The sequence below is a fragment of the Neolamprologus brichardi genome, chromosome 16 (genome assembly GCF_056152115.1).
Source record: "Neolamprologus brichardi isolate AB-2024 chromosome 16, ASM5615211v1, whole genome shotgun sequence".
Taxonomy (NCBI): Eukaryota; Metazoa; Chordata; class Actinopteri; order Cichliformes; family Cichlidae; genus Neolamprologus; species Neolamprologus brichardi.
Window position 1 is genome coordinate 10,407,969 of NC_142119.1, and position 27,839 is coordinate 10,435,807.

Consider the following 27,839-nt stretch of genomic DNA (forward strand, 5'->3'; position numbering starts at 1 on the left):
TAGTACTGAGAAAACAGTTCAACACAGGACTGTACTGGAGAGTTAGGGATGAAGTCCATAGAGGGTGAAGCAGGTTTATGAACAGAGTCCAAGTAGAAGTCAAAACATTCACTTTCTTAAGTCCACTCATATGCCGATCAGGATAAGGTAGGTGTTCACTTTCTGTTTTCTCTCAATTGCTGTCATATCTCTTTTTAGTTATTAAAATTTTGGTTCATCATTTTAATGGAGCTGGCATTAAATGTGTCATACATAACTCTTGATGGGTTTTTCCAAGTGAACAAATACAGATATTTTTATTTTATGATCATGTTTACTTTATACATTCTGATACTCTGCTGTAATTTCATTATTGTATTCCTCATTGTGGTTGAGAAAAGTCTCCATGAGCCTATGTACATTTTTATTGCAGCTTTGCTATTGAACTCTGTTATGTTAAGCACTGTTATTTACCCAAAGCTTTTGACTGACTTTTTATCTAAAAGACAGATCATATCTTATTCCGTCTGTCTCTTTCAGTTTTTTATGTTTTACTCTTTGGGTGGTTCAGAATTTTTACTCTTGTTTGCCATGGCCTATGACAGATATGTGTCTATATGCAAACCTCTGCAATATCCAATGATCATGACAAAAAATACTATCAGCATTTTTTTAACCTTAGCTTGGATTGTGCCCTCTTCTCAGCTTGCAGTGGTAGCTGTATTAATGGCCAATAAAAAAATCTGTAACTTTACTTTCACTGGAATTTTTTGCAACAATACAATTTACAAGCTTCTGTGTGTGCATTCAAAAGCACAAACTGTATATGATATGGTTGTACTATCTAATGTTGCAATTCTCCCTGCGGTTTTCATATTCTTCACTTACACCAGGATACTTGTGATATCCTATCAAAGCTGTAAAGAAGTCAGGAGAAAAGCTGCACAGACCTGTTTGCCCCACTTGATAGTTTTGATCGGCTATTTGTGTTTGTGTGCATTTGATGTCATTGTATCTGGTCTGGAGTCTAATTTTCCAAAGATTGTACATTCCATATTGACTTTGCAAATCGTAATGTATCCTCCCCTTTTCAATCCAATTATATATGGACTAAAAATGAAGGAGATTTCTAAACACCTCAAAAGGTTGTTCTGCGCTGTCAAAAAAAACTAATGTATCAATACTGTCAATACTCATTTTTTAACTTACAAACTGATACAGTTGAAATCAATTGTACTCATGATTATGACTAATTAGACAGTAACATCAGTATCAATTATGTATTTTTCTTTTCTCTCCTGCTCTAATGCATGCAAGTAGCAGCAGTGACTCTAAAGGCCTATTCCAGGTAAATATAGCCATTCATACTCGACTACTCAAGCACTCACAGACCATCCTAATCACAGCTAAAACTATCTTGTTATTGTTGTTGTTTGGGATTCAGTTGTTGCTGACACTTATTTTATTTTTTTCATTTTTCTTAAGGAATACTGCCTATTCTTACAAGCCTCGTTTTACATCATTTCCTTAGGGTTATTAATGTGTTCTGATTCTGATTAAACATAATGTGAACATAATGTTTGCCACCACAAGTTCTACTGCTGCAGCAGCTGGTGCAGGGCTGGAAGAGGAATTAAAAACTTGATTAGAGACATATCTTTACTAAATAGTATCTGCTACAAATGCAATGTGCTAATGCTGAACATAGGAAATTATTACAAGACATATTTTATTCAGTCAGAAATCAAATATATATAACATTAGTCTATAGAGTTACGTGTCATTTGTGCACAAAACTGTGTGTATAAGACAGAGAACTGTCTTTGTAGCCATCATTTTTAAATATTGCTATGAGTAGATTTGGTGTCCAACTTAGTGGTATTTTGGACTGACATAAAGTTAAAGTTTACAGGTGTTACAACTTATTACAACTCATGTAATATTAATAAAACTTTGCCTTGCTTAAATGCATGATTTATCATTGATAGGTAACCAGAGAAATATCACCAGTGAAATTAACATTCCTTATATCCTCTGGTATGTCATGTGCTTTCATATATCACACCTAAATCAGGATTCCAAGCCATGGAAATAGGGTCGTGGCAGTATTCATCACAGCCTGAAAAGACTGGGCCACATTGGCTCCCTCTTCCTACTATCCTCCTCGCTAACATCCACTCCATATGCAGCAAATTATAATAGCGCTTGCCTTCACTGAAACAGTCTTATCTTCCCTGTGTGTTTCCATTACTTTTCTTTGTGCTCATGTTTGTGCTGCCATTTGCTGCACCTTAACAAAGGTTTGTCATTTATTTCTTGAAATCGTCTCGGTAAGGTCCATCCTCAGTCACACATTAAGTGAATACTTTTAACATATTAACCCATAAAAAACATTGAATACAGGTGTTCCAATCATTTACATGGCCACAGGTGCATAACATCAAGCACCTAGGTATACAGACTAGTGAAATTTGCGCCAATTTTGGTCAATCACTACAGACATCCTAACCTAAGATAACCTTTATTAGTCCCACACGTGGGAAATTTGTTATGTCACAGCAGAAAGTGGACAGTGGACAAAAGAAAATTGGTTCCTACTTTACCTCTAGGGGGGCAGCAAAACTATTAAAATCAGTTTCTGCTGCTGTTATTCTGGTGATGTCTTATGATTGACTTATTTAATTTGTTCCTTTTGAATTTTTCTTATACAGCATGATGTTCACTTGATTTCTGCTTCAGCATAATGAAGAACAATCACAAGCATTTCATGAGATTAAAGAGTTTAATTGGGAAAGAAATCAAATTTATGCAGTGTGTACAGTGATGATTCTTCTTCATAACTTCTGAAATTCTCTGTGGCTAAATGATGGTTGATGGCCATCCATTCCTGCCTTATCAGAGCTCCAAGGTGATCACAGTTTGTGGCTCTTTGTTTGTTCACTTGCATTATAAGGATTGACTATCTCAACTGGATTAAGATTTGGGGGATTTCCTGACTGTAAAATGCTATTTTGTGATCATCCACAAAACCAATCTAATGAGCTTGGAAAACTGGACTTCTTTAAGTTCCTTGAAGACATTTTACTTCTTCACTTCAGTGGAGAGTCCCAGATTTTGCTTAAAATCTTAAACTGGCTGTAGATGTGGAAGTTACTGTTTCTGTCCAGGCTATTTCCAAAAACCAACAACAAAACAAAACTAAAACAAAAAGGAATGGCATTTTTTAGATTAAATTAAATAGTAGGTGAAAGAACATGAAGTTTTTTTCTCATTAAATTGTTTATTTATGGGCGCCGGTTTAGATCACTGGGATGAACAGGCAGCCATAGGCTCCCTCTCTCTCTTCCCCTGCTTTCCTGTCTCTCTTCACTGCACTAATTAAGCCAGTAAAATGCCAAAAATTGAAAAATCATTTATTTATTACTTCAATACTTTGGGGTAATATGAATGCCTTGCCCCCTTTCACATTTTCTAAAATCATCCAGTGGGCCGGAATGGCGTCTTTGCCAGACCGATTCTGGGCCCCCAGCCTCATGTGTGATACCAATGTTGTATAGGCTTGGATACATGCACACAACAAAAACTTAAATCTAAAAATGAAAACTGAAAAAAGACGTGAATACAGTGATAACGAGAGATTGGCAGTAACATGTTAAAGGTAACGCGTTACTGTAATCTGATAAATTTTTTCAAGTAACAAGTTAAGTAAGGGATTACTTTTGCAATAAAAGGAATTAGATTACTGTTACTTGCGTTACTGCGTTACTAAACAGGGATTTTGTTTGTGAGAGTGTCTCATGACAATAACGTATGAGCCTGCAATGTCCGTGGCAGCAACAGACATGTGTAGATCAACAATGGATAATATGGAGTGGGGGAGAGAGTATGACCATGCAGTGTTTAAAACTTGGAATTACTGACATTACTTTGAGTATGATTCCGTAAAAAGTGACAAATACATTTGCGTCATGGTAATGTGAAATTCACAGAGAAACCACCGGATGCCCCACTGACATGACCGCTGCAGCACTGGGCAAACATCCATCCTGCTAAACAGGTGAAAATAGTTTTAAGAATGACAGGACTTAGTGCCACTGAATCTTAGATTTTTCTTATTTTTTGCTGTATTTTACTCGCAGGAATCAGGATTCCTGCGAGTGGATCAGAATTTTTGCACAATCCAGAAGATTTTGAAATGCGGCATTTCTTATGATCATACAGAATCTTTTTTCTATATGAAGGAAGTTCTATTCAACGGTCTTGGCAAAATGTATGTGGAGGGGGAGAAAACCCAGATCACTGTGCCAGCAGTATTGTATTAAAAACCCTTTTGCTGAAAAGTATACATACAATGACCTCTCATATGCTAGTGTTTACCAAATGCACCTGGACAATAACTCTATAAGACCTGACTTCTTTATTGTAAAGTGTTTTTGCTATTGAGCCTTCGGAGTTTACAGATAAGCCTGACCTTTATGTTTTGCCTGAAGGTACCTGTGCCTATAGATTTCGTCCCTGGCACTCCATTGCCCACCAGTCGGCTATATAGTCTTTCAAAACCTGATAGGAAGGCAAAGGAGTGCTACATCACTGACTCACTAGCTGCAGAGATCATTCAGCCTTCACTCGGGTGACGGGTGAAGAACAAGTACCCACTAACGCTGTTGTCCTCCGCTTTTGAGTTATTGCACGGGGCCACTGTTTTCTCTAACCTGGACCTGTGTAACCACCACCTAGTCAGGATATGCAAAGGAGACCACTTTGTACGGTGGCCCTGAGAGGCCAAACGGACTGCAACTTCAGAAAACACAAGAAAAATGCTGCAAAAAGAAAAACACTTGCAAAAAGAAAAATGCTACAAAAAGAAAAACGCGGCAAAAAGAACAATGCTGCAAAAAGAAAAAACACTTGCAAAAAGAAAAATGCTGCAAAAAGAAAATCACTTGCAAAAAGAACAATGCTGCAAAAAGAAAAACGCTGCAAAAAGAAAAATGCTTCAAAAAGAAAAACGCTGCAAAAGCACACACAACACAACGGAAATAGGAAAAAAGACAACGGAAATGTTTCTGGGGAGACAATAACCAGACGGACCAGTTGCACCAACCAAAACATGCTAACAAGTGCACTGGTGCTGTGTCCCATTTCAGGGTCTGCACGCTTGAAGTACGCATTTTAAGTGCGGTTACGTCACCGCCACGCGACGACAGCTGTCCCAATTCGAAGTGTACTTCAAATGCATACTCCAAATGCGCCGTCGATTTCCCGTTCGGTGCACGCTTCGTGGTCCCATAAATCCCACAATTCATAGCGCGGCGGTGGGTGTGGATAATTTTGCCGCAAAATACGGCAGAAGGGAGCGGCCGAAAAGTGAACTGTCAAAAGTTAGTACTGAATATGACGTCACTTATTCATGTGCGAATGTTTAATAACGAAGAACATTAAAACATTGCTGTTGGCCACATGTCGGCAAAGTTATGTGACACTAGTAATGTTTGTACTTTCAGCATTAACTTGGTTTTAAAGCCTCTACTTCTAAATATACATATAGTCGACCTTAATCTTACAGAGAATCTGATGATTTTATGGATAATTAAAGTCAGTCATATATCCACAAACACAACAAGCTGAAAGTCAGTGATATATATATATATATATATATATATATATATATATATATATATATATATATATATATATACATATACATATATATCATAATAATCTGACAATACTATAATATTGGCCATATTATATTTACATTACCATAGTGAGATGACTTTAGTCTCATGAACAACATTAACTAATTATTATTTACTATCCATCCATTCGCTTCCGCTTATCCTTTTCAGGGTCGCGGGGGGCGCTGGAGCCTATCCCAGCTGTCATAGGGCGAGAGGCAGGGTACACCTTGGACAGGTCGCCAGTCTGTCGCAGGGCCAACACACAGGGACAGACAACCATTCGCACTCACATTCACACCTAATGGCAATTTGGATTTTCCAATTAACCTATCCCCACAAGCTGCATGTCTTTGGACGGTGGGAGGAAGCCAGAGTACCCGGAGAGAACCCACGCAAACACGGGGAGAACATGCAAACTCCACACAAAAAGACCCCGGCCTGATGTTGGAATTGAACTCAGGACCTTCTTGCTGTGCGGCAACAGTGCTAACCACCGTGCCACCGTGCTGCCCATATATTATTTACTAGCTAATCTTAAATGACTGTTCAGTACAGAAATGAAGCCCTTGAATCATGTTTTACAGTCCTGTGGTCTCAGCCTCAGATACTCAACTAATCAAAGTGATGTCATGACAAAAATGATTGACCAACAAAACAATTTTCTCCTTCATTTCTGTCAAACAAAGCTGTATGTAACGTGTCTTGCGGTTAGTATCATGGTTGCTAGGCAACCCGAACAGCGCGACAAAGCATATACCGTCCCATTTCACAAGCCTCTCACTTTCGCACTTCTCGTACTTATAGTACGCACTGTACGTAGTACGTGTATTGCGCGTACTTCAAGCGTGCAGACCCTGAAATGGGACACAGCCTGGGACTGGGAGACACTTCAATGACGTGGAAGCGGAGCGGCCAAAGAGTAAACTTTCAAAAGTAAGTTCTGAATATTATGTCACTTATTTATGTGCAAATGTTTAATAATGAGGAACATTAAAACATTACTGTTGGCCACATGCCGGCAAAGTTATGTGACATTAGCGATGTTTGTACTTCCAGCGTTTACTTTGTTTTAAAGTCTTTACTTTATACGCCATTCGATAGTCGACCTTAATCTTACAGAGAATGTGATGATTTTGTGGATAATTAAAGTCAGTCATATATCCACAAACACAACAGGCTGAAAGTCAGTGATGCTGCTCGGTTTGCAGTCCTGAATATCACGGCACAAGCGGGATTCACTGCACTGTTAATGTTAGCTAAGCTATATTGCTGCCTCTGTTCGGTGGTGTTGAGCCAAACGGACTTTAACGTGAGTTTGAACGAGCTGACGGTTCACTCGTTAAGCTGAAAGAAAGATGCTTTAATCACAGCGGTCACACATGTGTCCACTGTACCATCTGGGAACTCTTCTTGTTTAGCACTCATAATAACACAAACACTAAATCCTCCTGTTTGTAGCAGTGTATACACCTGAGACTGTCACCTGTCTATCAGTCCTGCACTCTCTATCTGTTTCTTTCTCTCTGATTGTGGAATAAAAGTATGAACATGTATTTATAAGTTACACTTGTGTTTGAATCCTGCAGCTTATCGCACATTTGATTTCCATGTGTGACGACTGCAAGTGTCCAGAGTGAGGACAGACTGAGGGACCCACTGCTGCACATCATCTGTGAGGCTTTGCACCCCTGATGATCCACCAGGACAAACTCAGCAGTGTGTGAGGAAGAGGAGGAGGAAGAGCCAGCAGCAGCTGACAGATGGAGAGAATAGACAGACGGTTCCCTGTTTGTGAAGGACTGCTAGGAAAGTTTAACATAACTAATTGTCTGTCCTGAATCAGTCTTATTAGGTAATGTTCAAATAATTTGATCATTCCAGTGTTTTCAGTGTGGGAGAAAGTACTCAGGGCCTTCAAGTTACACACTATGAAAGGCAGCAACAGGTTTAATGTTCAGAAACCTAAAGTATGTATCAGCAGCAGAATGGAGCTAAAAATAATTGTTTGTTTCAGTTCTATGAAGCTTTGAGTATTTTGGATTAGTAGTACTGCTGTGTTTGTTGCATCATATCGCTGTAATTGTTTATATGCTTTATATATTCTGAGGTAAGTTGATCTATAGTGTTACATCATATTCTATAAGGATGTTATGTGTTTGTATACTTTCTGCCCAGTTTGACCCATTTAGCAGAAGTCAGCCTGTTTAAGGCTCTGATGTCTATTCTGTATGACTTAAAGCAGTTATGACATGGTCTGATTTTCTCACCCAATAAAGGAATATTTAATATATCAGTCTACTCTTCATTCTATCAGAAACAGTTATCAATTCAATTCAATTCAGTTTTATTTATATAGCGCCAAATCACAACAAAAGTCGCCTCAAGGCGCTTAATAGATACAGAGAAAAAACCCAACAACCATATGACCCCCTATGAGCAAGCACTTTGGCGACAGTGGGAAGGAAAAACTCCCTTTTAACAGGAAGAAACCTCCGGCAGAACCAGGCTAAGGGAGGGGCGGCCATCTGCTGCGACCGGTTGGGGTGAGAGAAGGAAGACAGGATAAAAGACATGCTGTGGAAGAGAGACAGAGGTTAATAACAGATATGATTCAATACAGAGAGGTCTGTTAATACATAGTGAGCGAGAAAGGTGACTGGAAAGGAAAAACTCATACATTTGCTTCTTCCACACATATATAAGCATTGAGCCAAATTTAGTAATGCCAACATATTAAAAGAACAATATTTGTCTCCTATATATAATACATCTATATATACACTGTCACAGATACTTGTCTTTAAGTGAAGATTTAAGGTGATAGGAAATATAAATAAATGCAACTTGAATCTTTACTGAAGCTCAGTGTTTGACACAGAGTTCACTCACATGTGCTGTACCAGTGTACCTGCACATGTGATGTGACAATAGAAGTGATTTAATTTGAGAGTTCAAACTCACTGCTGTAATAATTTATAATGATTAACATAATAACTATAATATTGGCCATCTCATATTTACACTGACTTTAGTCTCATGAACAGCATTAACTATTTGTTATTTACTAGCTACTCTTATATGACTGTTCAGTGCAGAAAGGAAGCCCAACAATCATGTTTTACAGTCCTGTGGTCTCAGCCTCAGATACTTATTAAATCACACAAAGCTCGTGTAGAAACAAATGAACAAATGAACAAAATATGTTCTCCTTCATTTCTGTCAACCACACGTTTCCAGCTATCATGGTTGCTAGGCAACCTGGGCAGCGTGACGGAGGCTAGACCGTCCCATTTCACAAGCCTCGCACTTCCGGCCTTAGCGGTCTTTGAGTACGCGGCCCTTGAGGACCGTTGAGGCTGCGTACTTTAAGGCTGCAGACCCTGAATTGGGAAACAGCAATTCAGGGACTGTAGAGATTGACTACAGCAGAAATGCGGCATTTCTTGTGATCATACAGAATCTTTTTTCTATATGAAGGAAGTTCTATTCAACGGTCTTGGTAAAATGTATGTGGAGGGGGGGGGAAACCCAGATCACTGTGCCAGCAGTATTGTATTAAAAACCCTTTTGCTGAAAAGTATACATACAATGGCCTCTCATATGCCAGTGTGTATCAAATGCACCTGGACAATAACTCTATACATAACACTTGTAAAGTGTTTTTGCTATTGAGCCTTCAGAGTTTACAGATAAGCCTGGCCTTTATGTTTTGCCTGAAGATACCTGTGCCTATAGATTTCTTCCCTGGCTCTCCATTGCCCACCAGTCGGCTATATAGTCTTTCAAAATCTGATAGGAAGGCAAAGGAGTGCTACGTCACTGACTCACTAGCTGCAGAGATCATTCAGCCATCCACGTTCACTCGGGTGAAGGGTGAAGAACAAGTACCCACTAATGCTGTTGTCCTCCGCTTTTGAGTTATTGCAGGGGGCCACTGTTTTCTCTAACCTGGACATGTGTAACCACCACCTAGTCAGGATATGCAAAGGAGACCACTTTGTGTATCTGAGGTATCAGACGAGTATCTCGCCATGTCGTTCACAAATTCACAGATTCACCAATGCTCCTGCCGTATTCCAAGGACTGGAAAATGAAATTCTGAGATATTTCATCATCCACTTTGTCTTCCTCTTTCTGGATGATATTCTTAATTTCCCTAAGAATCTCTCTGACCACGTGAACCACGTCAGTCTCATTAGTGATGTGTTGGTCACGAACGAAACGGCTCTTAGAGCCGGAAGTTTGACGTGAACAACGCGAGCCGGCTCCTTATTGGGAGCCGTGGTTTTTTTCTTCTTTCTCTCACCCTCTCTCTTGCACTTTTTTTTCTGCTTCACTCCGCATGCGAGCCTTGTGCTTTGCGCCTGGAAAAGAGGGTCAAGAGCGCATCTTCCCCGGCAAAAAATGAGACCCCATCATCAAAAAGAAGTCGCCTGGCAGACTCCCCCGGCACAACATGGCCTGCCGGCAACACATTACTGACTTCCTGGAGTCAATTGGCATGCGACTGTCCAGCTTCGATACGAGGAAATTAAATCCCGGAATGCGCCATAGTTCCGGAATGTTAGGAATTCTGGAATGCGCCACGGTTCCGGAATGTGCGGAATTCCGGAATGCGCCATAGTTCCGGAATGTTCGGAATTCAGGAATGCGCCAAGGTTCCGGAATGTTCAGAATTCCGGAATGCGCCATAGTTCCGGAATGTTCGGAATTCAAGAATGCGCCAAGGTTCCGGAATGTTCAGAATTCCGGAACTATGCTCATTGTCAGCAGGCTCACTGTCAAAAGACTCATTGTCAACCATGAGGTGTATGGTATTGTGTTGTGTGGCAGCTTAAATATGTGTTTTGCAACATTATCACTGGGCATTAACTGTTTTTTGTGCTCTGCAGAGTAAAACAGAAAATGCCTGTTACTCCACAGAGCACACCAGAAAGTCTTCAAATAATGGGAATGAGTTCTACCCGAGAGCCCCTTTCACAGCTGTCAAGCACCTCTACCCAAACTAAAATATCTAGGGGGGAGCAAGAACGCGAGGACAAAGAGGATTTAATAGCAGCCTCTGATACCAAGGCCAATCCGAGTGCTGACAAAAATGTGCAAAATAATCATGCAAGTTGATGGTCTACTCTGGAAACGGGATCAAATAACAAAGGAGACTGAAGAGCTGCACTCACAGGTCAGTGACACTGTGTATAGCTGTCTTTGTTTAAAAAAAAATATCAGTAAAAGTTTAATCTGTCTGCCTCCCTGTACTACTGAAGGGTAAGGTGTGAGACAGAGGTCTGGGGGAGTCCAAAATTCCAACTTCTCTCCACCTGCAACTAAGTAAGGCATCATGGCTAATTAATTGGACAAACGATTCTCTGTGCTTCTGAATCCCCTGACTCTCCTCTCCTTTTGTTACAGTGCCCATGACCTGCCACAGTTTCCCCCATCAAGTTCCCGCACTCTGCCTTCATAGTGTCCTCACAGTTCATGTTATTTGCCACAGTTCATGTTATTTGCCACTTCCCTCTTAGCTCTGAGTCCCCTAGTTCATAGTTCCTGCTCTGTTTTCAGCCTCTCATAGTTCATGCTCTTAGCTCCTGCTCAGCTTTTATTGATATTGACTCTCCTACAGTCCCTCTTCCCCTCCTTCTCATTTGGTACCACCACCTGGACCTTTTGGAGGAGGACAAGTGAATCTTCAATTCAGAAGCATCCAGAGGAGGAAGCAGGGGCAGCCATTTCTGGCACATGTATCACTCTTTAGAGAAAAAAAGCTATCCATAACACAAAATTTAGAGTAATTTTTTTTTTGAGTTAGCTCTGCCAGGAACCCATGTGAATGATTTAATTTCCTTGTTACCTGGAAGGAGATGGTGCCAATGCATGCGCACTCAAAATTGGACTGTGAGGTAGCAAACGTGAACAAATTTGCGCCAGGTTATTCAGTTTTCAATCCCTTCTAGCAAATGATGAATGCATAAAAGGCATTAACTGTGGTTATGTCGGGTTTCTAGAGACAACCTGTGACACACACATGTAATGGAGTTGTCAATAAATTATAACAGCTATCCTGACTTCAGGTCTTAGATGAACAGTGAGTTGGAATCCAATGTGTGGGTCATAGACATTACCGAATGCTGTGATTCACAGACAGTGGCTCACGTGTCTCACAACACATTATATCTGATTTAAAGGTTTCAGGTGTTTAAAAACTGGGTTCCAAAGGAAAAGATATTGGTGAAATACGACTGTAATCCAATTTGGGGTACTTTTTTGTCTTTGTGTGTTTTCTTATTTACAACTAATATTAATATTAGGGGGCAAGGAGTGACAAAATTAAATACATAAATGAATGAAATACACCATTAAATAATTAAATGTGTCAGTTATTTAAAATTGGAATTAGTGAACTAAATAAAGATTTAAATATTTCTGTTCAAACATTTAATAAATTACTTATTTTAAATTTTATTTGATTAATGACATCAAACCCAGGGGGTTAACACTGTTCCAGTCAAAACCATTGCTTTGGCCTGGTGTACACCAATTTCATTTACCGAGGTTATATCTATTGTGTCTTTATTTCCTGATGTCCGTATGTGTCATACTTGTTTCAGTCACCACTTTTCTTTTTCTTTTCTTTTTTACCTGTCCCATTTAGTTCTTTAGCTGTCAGAATTGTCTGAAGACCAAGAAGGATACCCAATGGATTTACTTTGCCAAATGGATCATCATGGCCTTGCCGTATTGGTCCATTTGATCAACCTTTGTTGTTATTGTTTATTTTATTTCATTTTCGGTTGTTACAGACGGGACAGACATGACTGAGGGATAGGAAAGGGAGAAAGAAAGATGAAGGAAAAGAAAAACAGAAGGGAAGAGGGACAGTGAGAAAGGGTCAGTCATCAATTCTGAATCATAACTAACATCTGATCTTTGTGTTTTTTGTTCAATATCAGCATGACCTGTGTATACATACACAAACTTTATTAAAAGAGATAACATGACGTGTTTCCATCATGTAGTAATTGTTAGGTTTAAATGTACCAGGACAGTTAGACACTATGAAACACATACAGACTTCAAAATGTTTGATTAATATTTTTATTGTGAATATTAATCAAGATTAAAGTTACAGTGTGCAAAATCTCAACACTAGATGTCAGTACATAGCAGACTGCATTCAACCAATTTCTGTTTTCGTACCCCTCCCAGTTCAAATACACAATCCCAACTAAGGTGGCTTCCATTTATCTGTAGTGAGTGTGTGCTGTCAGTCCGCTGTTTAGCTCAGCAGTAGCAATATGTATCGACATCTATGGAGGAAAACGCAAAACTTTGTGGTTGAGTCCAATATGAGTCGATGAGTCACTGAAGCTCATTTCCGTCTGAAAATGATACTGCAGTGTTGTTCAAGATATCCTGAACTTCTCTGTCAATTAGTGCTGCCCTTGTTAGTGACACTTTGAAGTGGAGCTAACTTTGTTAAATTCAGACTCTTAGCGAATAAACTCTCATACAATGTGAGAATGTAATCAAGTTGTTTATTGGAGGGAAAATGTGATTTTTAGGACACTTGAGTCTAACATTAGCTAATATAGCATTAGCTTATTGCTGCTGTGTTTTAGCCAGCTTGGTGTTAGCTGTCTGTAGGTAGTAGGGTCGCATGTTTAATCTGCTAACAATAAGTAATTGTGTTGAAAACAGGAAAAAATGAACATGTTTTACACATTTCATGTGTTAGAGCTCTGACTGCAGTTCAGTAGGTTCAGCTGAGGAGAAAGAGGATGACATTTTATCCAGTTATCGCCTTCCCTCACATTTTTGCTTCTTTAGTGAAGTAAACCAGATGATAAAACATGGGTATGAACCTTCCTGTCTTAAGTCTGTAGGTGCAGACACAAATTAAAATTTCTCTAGGCTAAATTATTACTATTTTATTATTTTAAATTTCGCTAACTTTCAGGGATTTCTCAGTTGAACAAACATGTTTTATAACTCATAAGATATTTTTTTCCCCAATCTAACTCTGCAGGGAATTATTTCTATGTTGTTGGAAACAGCATAGAAATACTGGACTGATACAGTTTGTCCAAACATGTATATTTGGACAGTTTACCTGTATTGTGGGCCCAATGTACCAAGCAAACTACCCACTAGCCAGTAAGCATTCATCTAGCTGCTCTAATCTGTCTCTCTTAATTCCAACCTGAGCCAACAGAATTATTTAGAGAATGAATTGGTGGGTTTAAATACTTGGATAACACCCGGAACAAATAGACCTTTTTCTTTTTATTCTTGTACTGAAAATCTTGGAGCTCTGGTTTTTAATGGCATTTAACTTTAGTCAGAGACGTACAGCATAATATTACTCAGGGATATACGATTTAAGACAGAACACACATAATACCTTAAAGGAGTGGGGCTCTGAGCAGTGAGGCCATTCAAGTTCTTTTGGTGAATGACTGTAAAAATCTGTACAGCATATTTTACGTTGATATTTCTCTTCCTGCATTGTAAAGCATGGTAATTTTAGTGTTCAATAAATTTTCAGTCCAATGACCGGCTACGTGGGTTTTATTAATAAACTGAATGACAGGTAGCAGTTGGGTTCATCAGAGTTCAAATCTGTCACATTTTACAGTAGAATAGATAGATGGGTCATTTCATATGAAAACCAACCAACTGCACCAGTTTAATGTTTCTGATGGAGAGGAACAGAAACAACCATTAGTTTGATCTGTTATCTGATTATTATGTGGGAAAAAAAATAACTTTTGAGTCCAACTTTTAAAGGATTACATCACCATGTGAGATCAGCCAGAACAAGTTATACCAAATAGGAGGTTTGTTTTTTTTAAACCTAGCGTTTGATATTCCCATTATAGCCTCCGTCAAAAATAATTTACCAGTAATCTACAATCCTGTTTAATTCTGTGGCTGTTAGGTGGAGACACTAGTTGGTTTTACATATCAGTTTCAGTTTCAAAATTTTAGGAGCATTAAACTTTCTGTTGTTTGATTTAATATAATGAATAAATGTAATTTTATTAAGCATGACAGACACAGACGTCTTCAGGGATACAGACAATTTTTATTCTGAGACAAAAGTCTTGATTTGTCTTACAAAGCAGCCCTTTTCCTAAAAAATAAAATAAATATAACAAAGATCATTTTAGTAACACAAAGTGTCTCACTGAAAGGATCGGCTGTTTTCTCAACAGCCTCATCACTGCATAAAATTAACTGGAAACACAGAAGCATCACATTTCTGCGTGTTTCACCAACACTGACGCGGGATCTGATTTTTTTCTTCCCCCCTCAACTTAGTGCAAGTTCAGTCATCACATTGAACAGTAATTTCAAAAAAGTAAAAGCAAATCACAAACTCTTACAGTTCAGTCAGTTTTAGCTGAAATTCACTTTTAACATGATCAAAGTGAACTGAGGTCAGGTCTGCACAGGACTAACACCAACAACACAAACTCTACAGTGCATGACTCGAAACACTTACATCATATAAATCATGTTCCCGGACATATTACTGACAGAGTTATCAATTAAAACATTTCTTACACAACACAGACACACATGCATGACCGACCTGGTGGCAAACGTCATTTGTGGGCTTCAGATAATAAAACCTCTCCTGGCATCAGCTTTCAAACAGAGACATCCCCGCACATTAAGGCCAGTTCTTTTAGTGCAAACACAGAAATGCAAAGTCAGTCTTAAAATGAATGTAATGAGCTCCATTAGTCGGGGAAATGAGCCAGATTATTAACATCAATCACTAAACCAAGTTGTTTAATGTTAGATTATATTTTCTTTGAGTGCTGAATTATTTTCTTTTCATTACTGTCCGAAAATTATTTGGTACCCACGCTACTAACTTAAATTTATGTGCAAGTCACACAGTTTCTTTGCAATTTTAATTTGCATCTCATTTCAAAACATTTTCAGGGCTTTCATGGTCACTTTGCCACTATTGGAGACATTTATCATGCTCATGTGCTTATTTTGCATCTCTGTGTGGTGATTTTATATGTTTTTGTTTTTTCTATGGAAGGTCATTTTTGTGTCTTCATTGTTCTTCTCTCCTCACTGAACTGGTAGAATTGTGTCTCAACGTACTTTTTAAGGTAATCAAAAAATTTGTTAATAATAAATTTGTTAATAATTTTTTGTCATTTTGAGTTTGTTTTGTGTCTTTGTTTGTTTTTGCATAAATAAGAGCAAAACATTGCAGATTCATTGGAAAAAAAGGAGCGAATCATTATTTCAGACATTCATACTCCACACCACTCTCCACCACAAAAAACAAACAAACAGAAATTCGCACTTTTATCCTAAAGCATTGCCATTGTGGCTTCAGAGGCTGTTCTCAATTGGCTCATGCAAAAGAGTTTAATGAACCACAAATGTAGGGGCTCTTCACTCTGGGCCATAAACTGAAAACAATCGCTAATTCCAACAAATGTATGAACTGCTGAGAGAAAGAGTGCCCGTCATTACAGAAACAAAGAGCCAAACATTATAATCTGTATTTAAACAGTAAAAGTGTTTCCATAGCAGGTTTATGATATTAAGCACCACTGGATTCCTGCCAAAACTTAAAAATCTTAGTTTAGCTCATTGCATCACCACCTAAGCCGGGAACTGTAAACAAGCTTGTAATTTTTGGCCAATAATTAACAGAAATAAGCAGTCATGTAATTTTAAGACCAATGGAACAAGGACAAATCCAGTCTTGGTTTTGAACTCAGGAGGAAATTTGAGAGATTTGTGCTTTTGAAATGTCAGTGGACTCATTTGCGGAAAAGTTGCTGGGTTTTGGACACACAATGAAGTGAAAACTGTGGGAAACATTTTTTAGATATTACTCCTCAGTAAAGACCTTCCACCATTTAATCTCCAACCTCTCTATTAGCCTTTAAGTGGCTGCAGCAGCAGCAGGCTTGACAATCTGAGTTGTTAAGGTGTTAATCTGAGTTGACTGATTATCAAAAAAACAACAACAGATAATTCATTTGCTTTTTACAACAAATAAATTCCTATACATTTGTGAGGTTGGAAAATAATTATAGTCAAGTGAATGTACAGCATCGTCATCAGCAAAACTTCTACTTGCAAAAAGCAAAGGCCTTGAATGCAAACGCTTGAGCTCGTCATGTAGACAGCAACGATCATCAACATTATCAATCTGTACTCCAAAGAAGATCCATACCTACATCTGAACAGCTACATATCTTAAATAAGGATAAAATGACTCTTAGAAAAAAATGAGGTAATGAATTTAAGCTCAAGTGACCTGTCAGGAGGTGGCAGGGGAAGTCCTTCCACCATATTCCTGTCCGGTCTCATATTTATATTTACAGAAAGAGTTTTTAGCATAAAAGATTCTGTAAGCTTAAAAAACTTTGAACAGTTACCTTCTGCTGCCACCAGAGGTCAGCAAACTGCACAGAGCCTCATGTTGTTTCAGTTAAGAGGAAGAAGTTTGCAGGTAGTTTGCACCATTGTGGTATTGTCGATCGACAGTCAGTTTGTCACAATCTTGAAATTAGTTTGAAGAGATCAGCTAAAAAATACAGACGTCCCGCTTCCATCACTACACTGTAAGAAAAAGGAATCTGACGAAGTACGATGATCCCAAAGCTGAAGTAAAGTTGTGAAATTTAGGGAGAAACCAAAGTGAATCTATCAGGTTTCCACAGCTCTCAGTAAAAAAAAAAAAAAGAACAAAAAAAATTTAAAATAAACAAGTGTCCAGAACTAAAATGTGTTTTTTAAGGAGTAATGATGCTGCAGACACTCTACATGCTGAATTGAATTAACCATTTTCATGCACTTAAGTAACCAAATCACTGCAAGCAACCTGGTTCCAGCAGAAATCAGAAACATATATACAGTAACCTGGTTAAACATTCAATGACGTCCTTAAAAATATCTGTGAATACAATTTCAAGTGTACACAAAACAATATTACACTCTTACAACTTTGGATATGTTAGCTGACCATCTGAAAAGCAAGCTGTAGTAACAACTGGTCAATTATTATAAAAGGGCTGACAAATTTTATTTCAAATCACATAAATGATTCATTATAAAATCACTTTAAAATTCTTAATCCTAAAATAACCTTAAATTACTGTTCATTAATCGATTAGTATATGAAACATACTGATCAATGTCTGGTTTTGCACTAAACCCTTTGTGTGACAACATGAGAAATAAGCAGATCTTTGAATACAAGATGCTAAAATTTGCAAATATTTGACTTTTTATTCATTATTTTTTACATACAAAAACTTATTTCTATCATGCTAGACTTTTGTTTTGAAGAGGTTGTTGTTGTTGTTGTGGTTGATGATGATAATAATAATAATAATAATAATAATAATAATAATAATATTAACAACAACAACAATAGGTGTATTGTAAGTACATATATGTATCATGGTCTTGATAATAAAAAAGTGGTGTTAGTGCATTCTGAGTATATGTAATGTGAGTAATCTCTGCCTCACTGAAAAGAACAAATTACACTGCTTATTTTTCATGTTCCATTGCTCTGCCATAAAAATGGTCCCTGTCGATCCAACTTGCTCTTTTTGCCAATAATTTGTCCACAAATAACAGTATTAGCTGCCGTATAGCTGCTTTCCATGTTGATAACTGACAGAGTTTTGGCTGTGTGTGTCAGTCAGATAAATCCTGTTCAAATGAAAGCTGGCTATAACCTGATTACTTAAGTGCATGTAAACCTGGTGAGGGACAACTGAATGGAGCTTCAGCAAAAGGATACCTGACTGTGCTGAGAGATGCGTGAGGATGCAGTCACAGAACAAAAGGAGAAAATAGGCTAAGGAATGGCAAAGAAAGGACCGGAAGGAGGAGGTAATGAGTAAAACAAAGAGGAAAAACATCTGCAGTCCAAGTCCTCAAGTGACTATGGTATAGAGGACTGTTCAGCTACCTTGGTGTGTTTGGTGTGTGTGTGTTTTATCAGCTGCAGTGGCAGAGCAGCAGTCCAGCCAGTAGAGGAAGCAGGTTGAGCAGCAGGAGCCACAGAGTGGTGGCCAAACCTGGAGAACTGGAGCATGGATCTAAAAGAAAGACAGAAAATAACATCTATCAAATCATGTTTGTTTTACATAACAGAATTATATTCTACTCACATTGAGTATTTAATTATACATACACCTTAAGTTTTATCTTTCCCTTTCAGTGCTTTCCTCACCGATTTCTTTACTTTGTTCTCATTTATATCATTTCCCATTTCTTCACTTGTTAAACAACTTCATTCAACCATCAGTTGAAATCTAAAAAGGCAGACAGCTTCACCATGGGACAGGAAGAGCATTTAAATCAGCTGGTCCACTGACTGACCAATTGGGTTGCTCCTGGAGGTGTTGATGGGTGGGAGATGGTAGGGTAGGGGGCAGTCATCACAGAAGTCGGTGCAGGCGGGGCAGATGAGGACACCGTTGTAAACCCACTCGTTAACGCGTACGCTGACGCTCAGCAGCTGACCTTTACGGACACAGAGGAAGGAACGATCCTGAACGAACACCGTGAGGCCCTGAGCTGAGCACGACACCTGCAGCACAGAGAGGGTGTGAGACAGACCCAAAACACACAGCGACATGCACTTTCCTCTCATTTCTCTAAGTTTATTTTTTCCCTTTGTATAAAACCTTTCAAGAGCCCACCAAAGCAGTTTGGGACAACAAAAAGGGATTTAATTTATTTAACCTGAACTATTAATCTGTTTGTCATACATAAAGAAAATTTAAAATCTACAGATGGGGCTGTGCGATATGACAAAAATCTCATATCCCGATATAAGACATTTATCGTCCTGACAAGGATATAAATCACAAAAATGTAATATTTTCTGTAAATTCTGTGAATCTCTGGCAACTCGACTTGCATGAAGTTTTTCCAGCTGGGCATCCTTTACCTGGATTTGAGTGTTTTAACCGATGCATGACATAAGTTGTAACGGCCACCATTTTCTTTCAAAGTTTGAGTCTAAGGTTTATTTTTTAGCACCTGACGGCTCTTTTTTTTCTTCTCATCCGTAAACTCTCTGCATTCTTTTTCAAGTGATTCAGTTTATTTTGAAAAGTCTCAACAGGATCTTGAGCTTTATTGTGAAAGGTGTACGTGGAAACCAAACACGCGCAATGGTTTTACCGTCGTTGTAAACAACAGCACGTAAAAACAGTCGCTTGTCTGTCTGTAGTGTGGTTATATTAAATATAAAGAAATTAAGAAATAATTTAAGAAATTAATATAGCCACTACAATGAAAAAAAATATTGCTGTAAACTGTTTATTTACGACACCACGAAACAAACAATAGTGTAAAATGAAACGATAGATGTTTTTATATTGTCATCCGATATATATCGTTATATTGAACAGCCCTATCTACAGATTTCTAGAAGGTAAAAGTCTCAACCTACAGATGTCACCTTCTCCACTGAGCTGTAAAGGGGATCTTAAAAATTCACAGAAACATAAATAAGTATATGTACGTGTCAGCACCTTGTAGCATCCGGAGCCCCAGTCAGGGTACGTCATCTTCCGAGTGCACTGCTCAATCACAAAGGCTGATTTCTGGTACAGACACACAGAGTCTGGTCCATACTGCTCTGCTCCATAATTTCTCCACCAGTCTGAACAAACAGACAAAACCATAGATAGAAAGCTCAAATATTTCATAGAAACAGCATCAACAACAGCAGATCAAAACAGATTTTATATACAAGAATTCCTCCAAATGTCTTTACTCAGTGGTCCCCAACCCCCGGGCCATGGACCAGTACTGGTCTGTAAGTCGTTTGGTACCGGACCACGAGAGTTGAGGCTCAGGTGTGAAATTTATGGTTTTTGGGGTTTTTATCGTTAATTCGGTTTCCCTGGGTCATTTTCCGTATTATAGTTGTGCATCTTATTTTGAAAGAAATATTTACGCATTACCATAGCAACCAGAGAGCATTAAGTGGCAGAGAGGAGGATGTTACTCTCCATGTTGTTGGCACATTTCAGGAAGACGCTGCATATAAAGTAACACAATTACACAGTGAGTTGGCGTTTATTATTATATTTACAAAATACCACAGTTTTTGTCTTGGTCGTATCATTTTATTTTGTTGTATTTATCCGAGACACCTTAAAAGGCCGGTCCGTGAAAATATTGTCTGACATTAAACCAGTCCAGTAAAGACAGTGGGGACCACTGTCTTTACTGATGAGCTCTCAGGCACACCTATGACAGAATAGGTTTCACGTTCTTGACAGTGAAACTGGGCAGACATGTGTTCTTATGGATTTATGCTAAATGGTGGTGAGCTTCTTCTCTGTCAAGCTCTTTTTGATTTTAACAAATTATTTAACAATTATTAAAAATTATAATAAAAATAAAATTACTTAAAAATGAACACCATGCATCTGTCTGATCTGGCCACTGAAAACAGTGGTCAAAGTTCAAAGTTGAACTTGATTGTGAGTACTCCTTGCTGCATGTGCCGTGTCCTATGTGAAAGGGCCTTAAGGTGTCCAAACCAGGATTAGTTCCAGTCCTAAGGAGCTTTAGGATCATCTTATGCATCTTTATATGAAGTCGCTTTTTGAAATTCAATACTTGGGTACATGGTTTGAAAATGTTATTGTTCGGTTTTATGCTTTGTGTAAATTATATGTCTTTATTATTTGAATTTTAAAAACTCAAAATCTAAATAAATGAGGTCTTTGTCTTTTTTGGGCCTGATTTGCAGCAGGTGTTATTTTGTGATTTTAATGAAGACTTGTGATGTGTTTTTGTTTTATTTTTTAATCATCCAAAGAAGGGAGATACAAGTAACTTCAGCTTCTGCATGTTGCAGACTTGCAGAAGGTTTAGAAATGTTCAAAAGAAAGAGTAAAGGTAATTTTTTTTAATAATCGGGTATGTGTGTGTGTGACCTGCGTTTAAGGCACAGAAGAATAAGAAATATATTAGGAAACTATTCTAACCTCCCTCCCTGTACTACAGCTGTTCACAGAGTTTGATTTAAAACAGCACTAGACTAAAGGCAGCAGTAGAAAGAGCAGTATAAGCAGTACCTGGCTGGTTCTCAGACACTCTGCAGTAGGAGTTTCTCTGGTATTCTCCACTGAGGTGCCAGCTGAACTCCTGACTAAATGGACAGTAGTCCGCGATCTCCACAGCACCCCCAAAGAACGACAGCTGATCAGCAGCCACGTCAGGGATCCGCTCGAAATACTGACAAAGCACATATAGTTACCCACAGCACACTCACTGAACACAGCAGAGCTTACTCTAACATGCACATACAGCACTGTGCGGTAGCTATAAATAACCTTGTCAGGCATTTTCTATAAAAAAAATAATAATAATAACACATCCACTAGTTTCAGCAGAACACTCACAAACATATCAATATTGGTAGTGGTGGGGGGCTTGCATACCTGGTACTTAAGTGGCAGTTCTTGTGGGTATTTTTGTAAGTTGCACACAGCCACAGCCAGCTGATCCTGTCTGCAGGTGAGCTGCAGAGGAGAGGCTCGCACTGTGTCACAGTACGGAGTTACAGCGTGTCTTCTGCAACAACAAGTACATGATAAATGCTGCTGGTTAGATATGCCATTACTGTGGGTACCTGGTACAGTACAGAATTTATCTGTAACATATACATATGCCACTTTTTCAATGTGTTAAACTTGGTCATTTTTTCAACCATTGGTGCCAGCTTCAAACTAAAAGCATGATCTTTGTGATCATGAGGGGGAAAAAAAAAAAAGAGCAAAAAGAAAAAACTTCAACTCTGTTTGACACTGTGTTTCTGTGACCTCTGTCTCTGCTTGTCCATCCAGAATTTGCAGCTCTTCATGACAAAGTCGCAGCCGAGACCACGGCCCCAGTCCAGCCTCTGAGCCAGGCTGTAGTTGGCGCGGTACCATCCGCTGTCCTCCATGATAGCCAGCGTCAGCCGAGAAAATACTCGGTTCTGAGTGTGGGAGCCCGTCATTGCCTCATTCTGGGATGAATGAAAAAAAAAAAATGGATGAACACAACGGAGAAGCCCAAACTACTGGCTACCAAAAAGCCAGGCCAAACATGTGCTGACCTCTAAGAGTCTCTTTTCCCAATGGTTTAGTTCAGTTCCTGTCCCTCCTTGGTTCTCCAGCTCCATCCCCTCCAGGATGGGGCAATTAAAATGTTTCCTCGCCTCCTCCTGGAAACAGAAAGGAAGACACATACTACTTAGTTATTACTTGACATCAACTATAACACCTAAACTGGCCTCCAATAACAATCTCATAGGTTGAATTTTGTCCACTCTTTCTAATCAGACCTATATATTACATTCCTTCAACAACTCCTGGTGCTGTATCGTATATATATATATATAAATCTTTGTAAAACAATCGTTTTTATAAGCACAGTCAAAACTACAGCAAAGAGGTGCAAAATGACAGTACATGATCTTTTTCTAGACTCACATAAACAGAAGAAGAGTTATGAAACTAACCAGTTTTCTTAATATTGAAGCTTCTTACCACAACACGAGGAGTGACAAGGACATGCACTTGGTGTCGGACCATCACGCCTCCTCTGATGTCCCACAGTCTGGTGACTCTTCTGATAACGGCATCGCTCCACTGGTACAGACCCAGACTGATGCACAGGTATAGGATTAGAAGTTAGAGCTTGAACACTAGAAATCATAGATGACCATTACAGAAAGTGTAATCACCTCTCGTTGAAGGCGGGCAGGCCGCTTGCGAAGCGAGGAGTCAGAGGTTTGCCCTCATCATCGTGGTAGAAGGCAAACAGACCGGCTGAAAACCCCTAGAGGACGTAAGGAGAAACTCCAGTCAGTGACAGATTTCACACATGCGCAAATTACTCAACAAGAGTCTATTTAGCACCCAATTACAAGAGTATTTATAGCAGCACATCTTCTGGGCAAAATCTTGCATTTTTTATTAATATGCTCACGAGGTAAAAATAAACCCACATCAATTTTTAGCTTTTAAGTTCACCTTTGGCAAACTGTTGTTGGTCAACAGTAAAGCATCTCCAAATGTATTCAAATGTTAAAAATCTGCCTACGAAAATATGGTTCAAAAATGTCTTTTGAGCAATCTGTGTGAACCTAATTCTCCACGGGAAGCTCAACAGCAGTGACAAGTGGTACTGACCAGAGCGTGGATGATTTCATGTTTGACTGTGGACAGCATCCCTTCAAACTCCTGAGGTTGAGAGGAGATCATAGCAGGGCACAGGTTGGCGTAGCCTGCTATAGGTCTAAAAGGAAAAACACCCTGACAAACATTAGTTTATACTGTGATATTCTGACAGTTTGATTTATTTCTGTAACCAAGATGACAGTTCATTGCTTATTAAGCAAAAAAAAAAAAATGAGACTTTATTTAAAGATTGTATTGTATTTTTAGTTTCTTTATTTTTTAAATTAACACTAAGTAAGGTTTTTATCCTCCCACCTATCCAGCTCCGCCTCCAGCTGGCAGTAAGCAGCATAGGCCACTATGTTCTCCTGCCCACAGCGTTCTGTGGTGACACCGCTGACGTACAGCACAAAATCGGACCCTTCGACTCCAGGCCCATCTGGGGGCCCTGTAGGGCCACATGACTTCCCAGACTCACTACACACCTTGCATTGCTAGAAGAGAAACACGACATTGGAGTGAGCAGAGAGCACACTGAACCAGTGAGGACGGACAACAGTGTTCACATCTTAGCATAAAAACACTGTGGGTTAAAAGTTGGTCAGAATTTTTTTAAATCATGGGGAAACTGGTCAACAGCCCTGTCTGGTTATGTGTTATCTGTACAATTCAACTACAGCAGTAATATTGTATACATTTTGGTCAATATTTTAATGTTAATTAGCAATGAATTAACACTTCATATGTTCCAAATAAAAACAGAAAACAGCTGCTAACAAGGCTAGAGTCCTTGTCGTGTGTGATCAGTAATCTATCTATGCACGCTCTGACCTGCAGGTGGTGCTGTGGTACAATGACGGGCCCACATCGTGTAAGGTTTGCACAGGCGTCCTGGCAGTAGCGATGAGGGTCATCTCTCTTCCTCATGTACTGGTTGGTTGCACATTGTCTGAGATAACAGAAACAGTTAAATATAACCACAGATGTGGTTCCCTGAAATCCAAGAGAAACAAATATTTAAACAACTTTCTGGCAATTAAATAGTATAACATAACATAAACACACAGCACTTGATTAACTTACTCATCTGGATTTTATTAAGGGGGTGCTTTGATTTATAGGAGTGCTTACACTGGAGCTGGAGCTAATTGACACCTGCTAGGCCTCAGTCAACTGGTCTTGGTGTGTTTGGTGACTCTTCTTCAAATCATCACACAAATAACACGACTTAATCCATGAAACAGCCCAATTAAAGAGGTTTGTGCTACAGTTTTTGGTGAGTGACACTGTAGTATTTATTAATCTGTCACTTACCACCAGTTATCAGCTATCTGTGTTTGCCCATTGCACCCGCACAACTTGTGGATGCAGATTTCTGACCAAGTGTTTGTTAGCTGACTGCTTAGCACTTTGCACTCTATTCCAAATTTGATCACAGAGCCAAGGAATCTACATGGCAAGCAACAAAATGCTAACGTTGTGTCTTCAAAAGGCAGAATCCCAAAACCACTGGTTGATGTCATTGTTATTTCATTCTTTCTTTAAAAAGAAAATACATATGCACACACACTTTGATATTAATGCTTTTACTTAAATAAAATACCATAAAACTTCTTATGATAGTATGTGGAACATATTTAAAAATCTAAATTACTCTAGACTCTATTATTTTATACTTTCTTTTAGATTACTGAACTGAAAATTAGTGCAATGTGTAGTTAAAATAGTGACGGCAGGGACTACATACCTGCTGAGCAGTACAGGCCCCACTCTGCGCCTGACACTGAAAGCCCTCTGCAGGTAAGCGATGGCCTGAGGAAAGAGCTTATCCTAGAGAGGGACACATGGAGTAACATACTTTCAATCTGTTACACCTCTGATCACAGCCAACAATGCTGCAAAGCCCAATCCGACATCACCTGAACTACTGCTAATGTTTTTCACGAGTGCTGCACTTGAACCTCACAGCTGAGAACCAAAACCAACAGCAGAAGCCATGGCTGAATGTTAAAACCACTGATGATGTCCTCATGCAGTTCTTGTGGATACTGGACTTTGAATGGAAGATTTAACAGAAAACCCTATTTACTGCTTAAAAATCAAACTCTTAATTTCCACTTTTATTTATACCAATTTCCCTGTGGTTGAGATGTGTTATTTTACAAGGTTATAGTTAGACTTTAACTATTACAAAACATTTATTGTATAAAGTGCTCAGGTGTGTCCTCACCTTCACAAGTCTCCTTTTGTCTGCAGTAAGTCTGTGGATGGAGAGCATACTTGTTACACACACAAACCTGGCATATGGATGCTAGAAAAATGGTGACAGTTGTTCTGTTTGGCTTTTTTTTTTTTTTTTTTTTTTTTTAAATCCTTTGAGTTGCTGTAGCACTTACTGGTCAACGCTGCTGTCATAGATGATCTTTATTTTCAGCTGAAGGTCTTCTGGAGAGCTTCTCTTAGTCAATCGCTCAGGCTTCAAGTAAACATGGTGGACAATCTGAAACAGGATAGCAGATAATGAGAATGAGAATTGCAATTTATAAGAGGAGAACTAAATCAACCAATACTACTAACAATAGATGTATTTAGTGTTTTACAAAACTATTATTGGTATAGTATTGGAACATATGCCAACTATCAAGAGTAGAAATTGCAGTACAAAAATGTGTTTGTGATTACTGAGAAACTGAAATGCTCAAAACACAGTTCAACTTCCTCTCAATCAGAATCAAGTATTATATTTGATGCTGGTGATCAGAGTCTTTAAGGATTCTGGAAATACCTTCAGAATAGGTAAAGTGCTCCACCTTACAAACGACGTCCAATAAGCTTTTCTGTTTATTTTTTTAATGGCTAAAACTGAGAGTCACAAACTTCCCTTTTAGTTAGTTATTAAAAACGTAATCTGTCCATTTTACTGTGAATGAGTTTTGTGTACATTTAGTTAAAAATACTTGTCTTCTGTGAGTACAATGTTTGGGATACAGAGTGCAGCTGTATTATGAATTAATAAATTAAGAAATAATTAATCTAGCCAGATGTTATTTTGGCTGTTTAAAGGGGAAAAGGCTGAAGCTGAACAGCTGAAACTGATTTATAGACAGAGGCATGTGATCTGAAAGCTGCTTTCATAGTCTAAATGTGCATGGCAGAAGCTGTACAGTGAACACAGTAAAACAAACACAGCTTTATATACCACAGTGGCATCACTGTTAGCCTGTAAGCTTGCTATCAAACTGCACATCAAGTCTTAGTGAGGAACCAACTGAACAACACGCTTTTGTTGTATTTAATCACAAAAACACGTCCTTCACATCGTGCTGGGGATTGTCAACTATTCGTTTTCCACGTGCCGAGGCAATAAAGTCTTATTACACTGTATAATATTTAATACCATCTTAAATAGCCGACGCAACTAACGTGCTAGCTTAGCCTCTGCTGTTACAGCTCTAGCTTAGCTAAGCTGTGGCAGAGACAGCCGAGGCTCACCTCGTTGGGAGAAGGGACTCGGTGTTTGCAGGAACCGTGACAGCTCACTAGCACGGCCAGAAGGGAGAAGAAAAGGGCAGGGCTGAGGAGGAACCAGGACACGGACGGCTTGCCATCCCGGCTTAACCTCAGCTCCATCCTCCAACCTGCCCGACAAAAGGGGCTTGGCAGCCCGAAGTCAACAGAATCTTCGCCGGTGTCGGTCCGGTCCCTTCTACTTTCGTTTCGTTCATCGCTTGCACGGTGAATCAAAACATGCTAACATCCCGCAAAAAATAAATGAATAAATGAAAAACAAGCGAACAAATTAAAATAAGTTATATCCGAAGTGAAAAGAGCAGTAAAAGCAGTAACGCCGGCCGGTGAGGGGATAAATATACGCCTGACAGCTGCGGCGGTCCTGGTTTGTAGCTTATGTCAGCTGAGGGTGCACTCCAAAGATCGTCTGTTGTCAAGATGATTCACTCCCCCAAATGAAGGAAGACAGCGC

The 27,839-nt window shown here is 39.0% G+C and overlaps 2 protein-coding genes across 3 annotated transcripts; one reads left to right on the forward strand and one right to left on the reverse strand.

Moving 5' to 3' along the window:
• The first annotated feature begins 225 nt into the window (after positions 1 to 225).
• LOC102783368 (olfactory receptor 6N2-like) lies at positions 226 to 8,519 on the forward strand. 2 transcript variants are annotated; one of them, XM_087853086.1, is made up of 2 exons: positions 226 to 1,127; positions 8,471 to 8,519. In XM_087853086.1, the coding sequence occupies exons 1-2, from the start codon at positions 226 to 228 to the stop codon at positions 8,517 to 8,519; spliced, it is 951 nt and encodes a 316-aa protein (XP_087709212.1). The 2 variants fall into 2 exon arrangements, with proteins under 2 accessions (XP_087709212.1, XP_035770521.2); XM_035914628.2 differs by lacking the exon at positions 8,471 to 8,519 and having other exon boundaries at positions 226 to 1,152.
• A 6,250-nt stretch (positions 8,520 to 14,769) lies between these two features.
• On the reverse strand, positions 14,770 to 27,766 carry lmln (leishmanolysin-like (metallopeptidase M8 family)). The gene is made up of 16 exons (XM_087853002.1): positions 27,350 to 27,766; positions 26,254 to 26,357; positions 26,088 to 26,118; positions 25,605 to 25,687; positions 24,689 to 24,806; positions 24,173 to 24,351; positions 23,870 to 23,975; positions 23,422 to 23,516; positions 23,225 to 23,342; positions 22,792 to 22,899; positions 22,514 to 22,701; positions 22,133 to 22,265; positions 21,767 to 21,926; positions 20,207 to 20,337; positions 19,044 to 19,254; positions 14,770 to 18,760 (listed from the first exon to the last, which is right to left on the reverse strand). The coding sequence occupies exons 1-16, from the start codon at positions 27,485 to 27,487 to the stop codon at positions 18,660 to 18,662; spliced, it is 2,004 nt and encodes a 667-aa protein (XP_087709128.1). The 5' UTR covers positions 27,488 to 27,766; the 3' UTR covers positions 14,770 to 18,659.
• Positions 27,767 to 27,839: the final 73 nt, after the last annotated feature.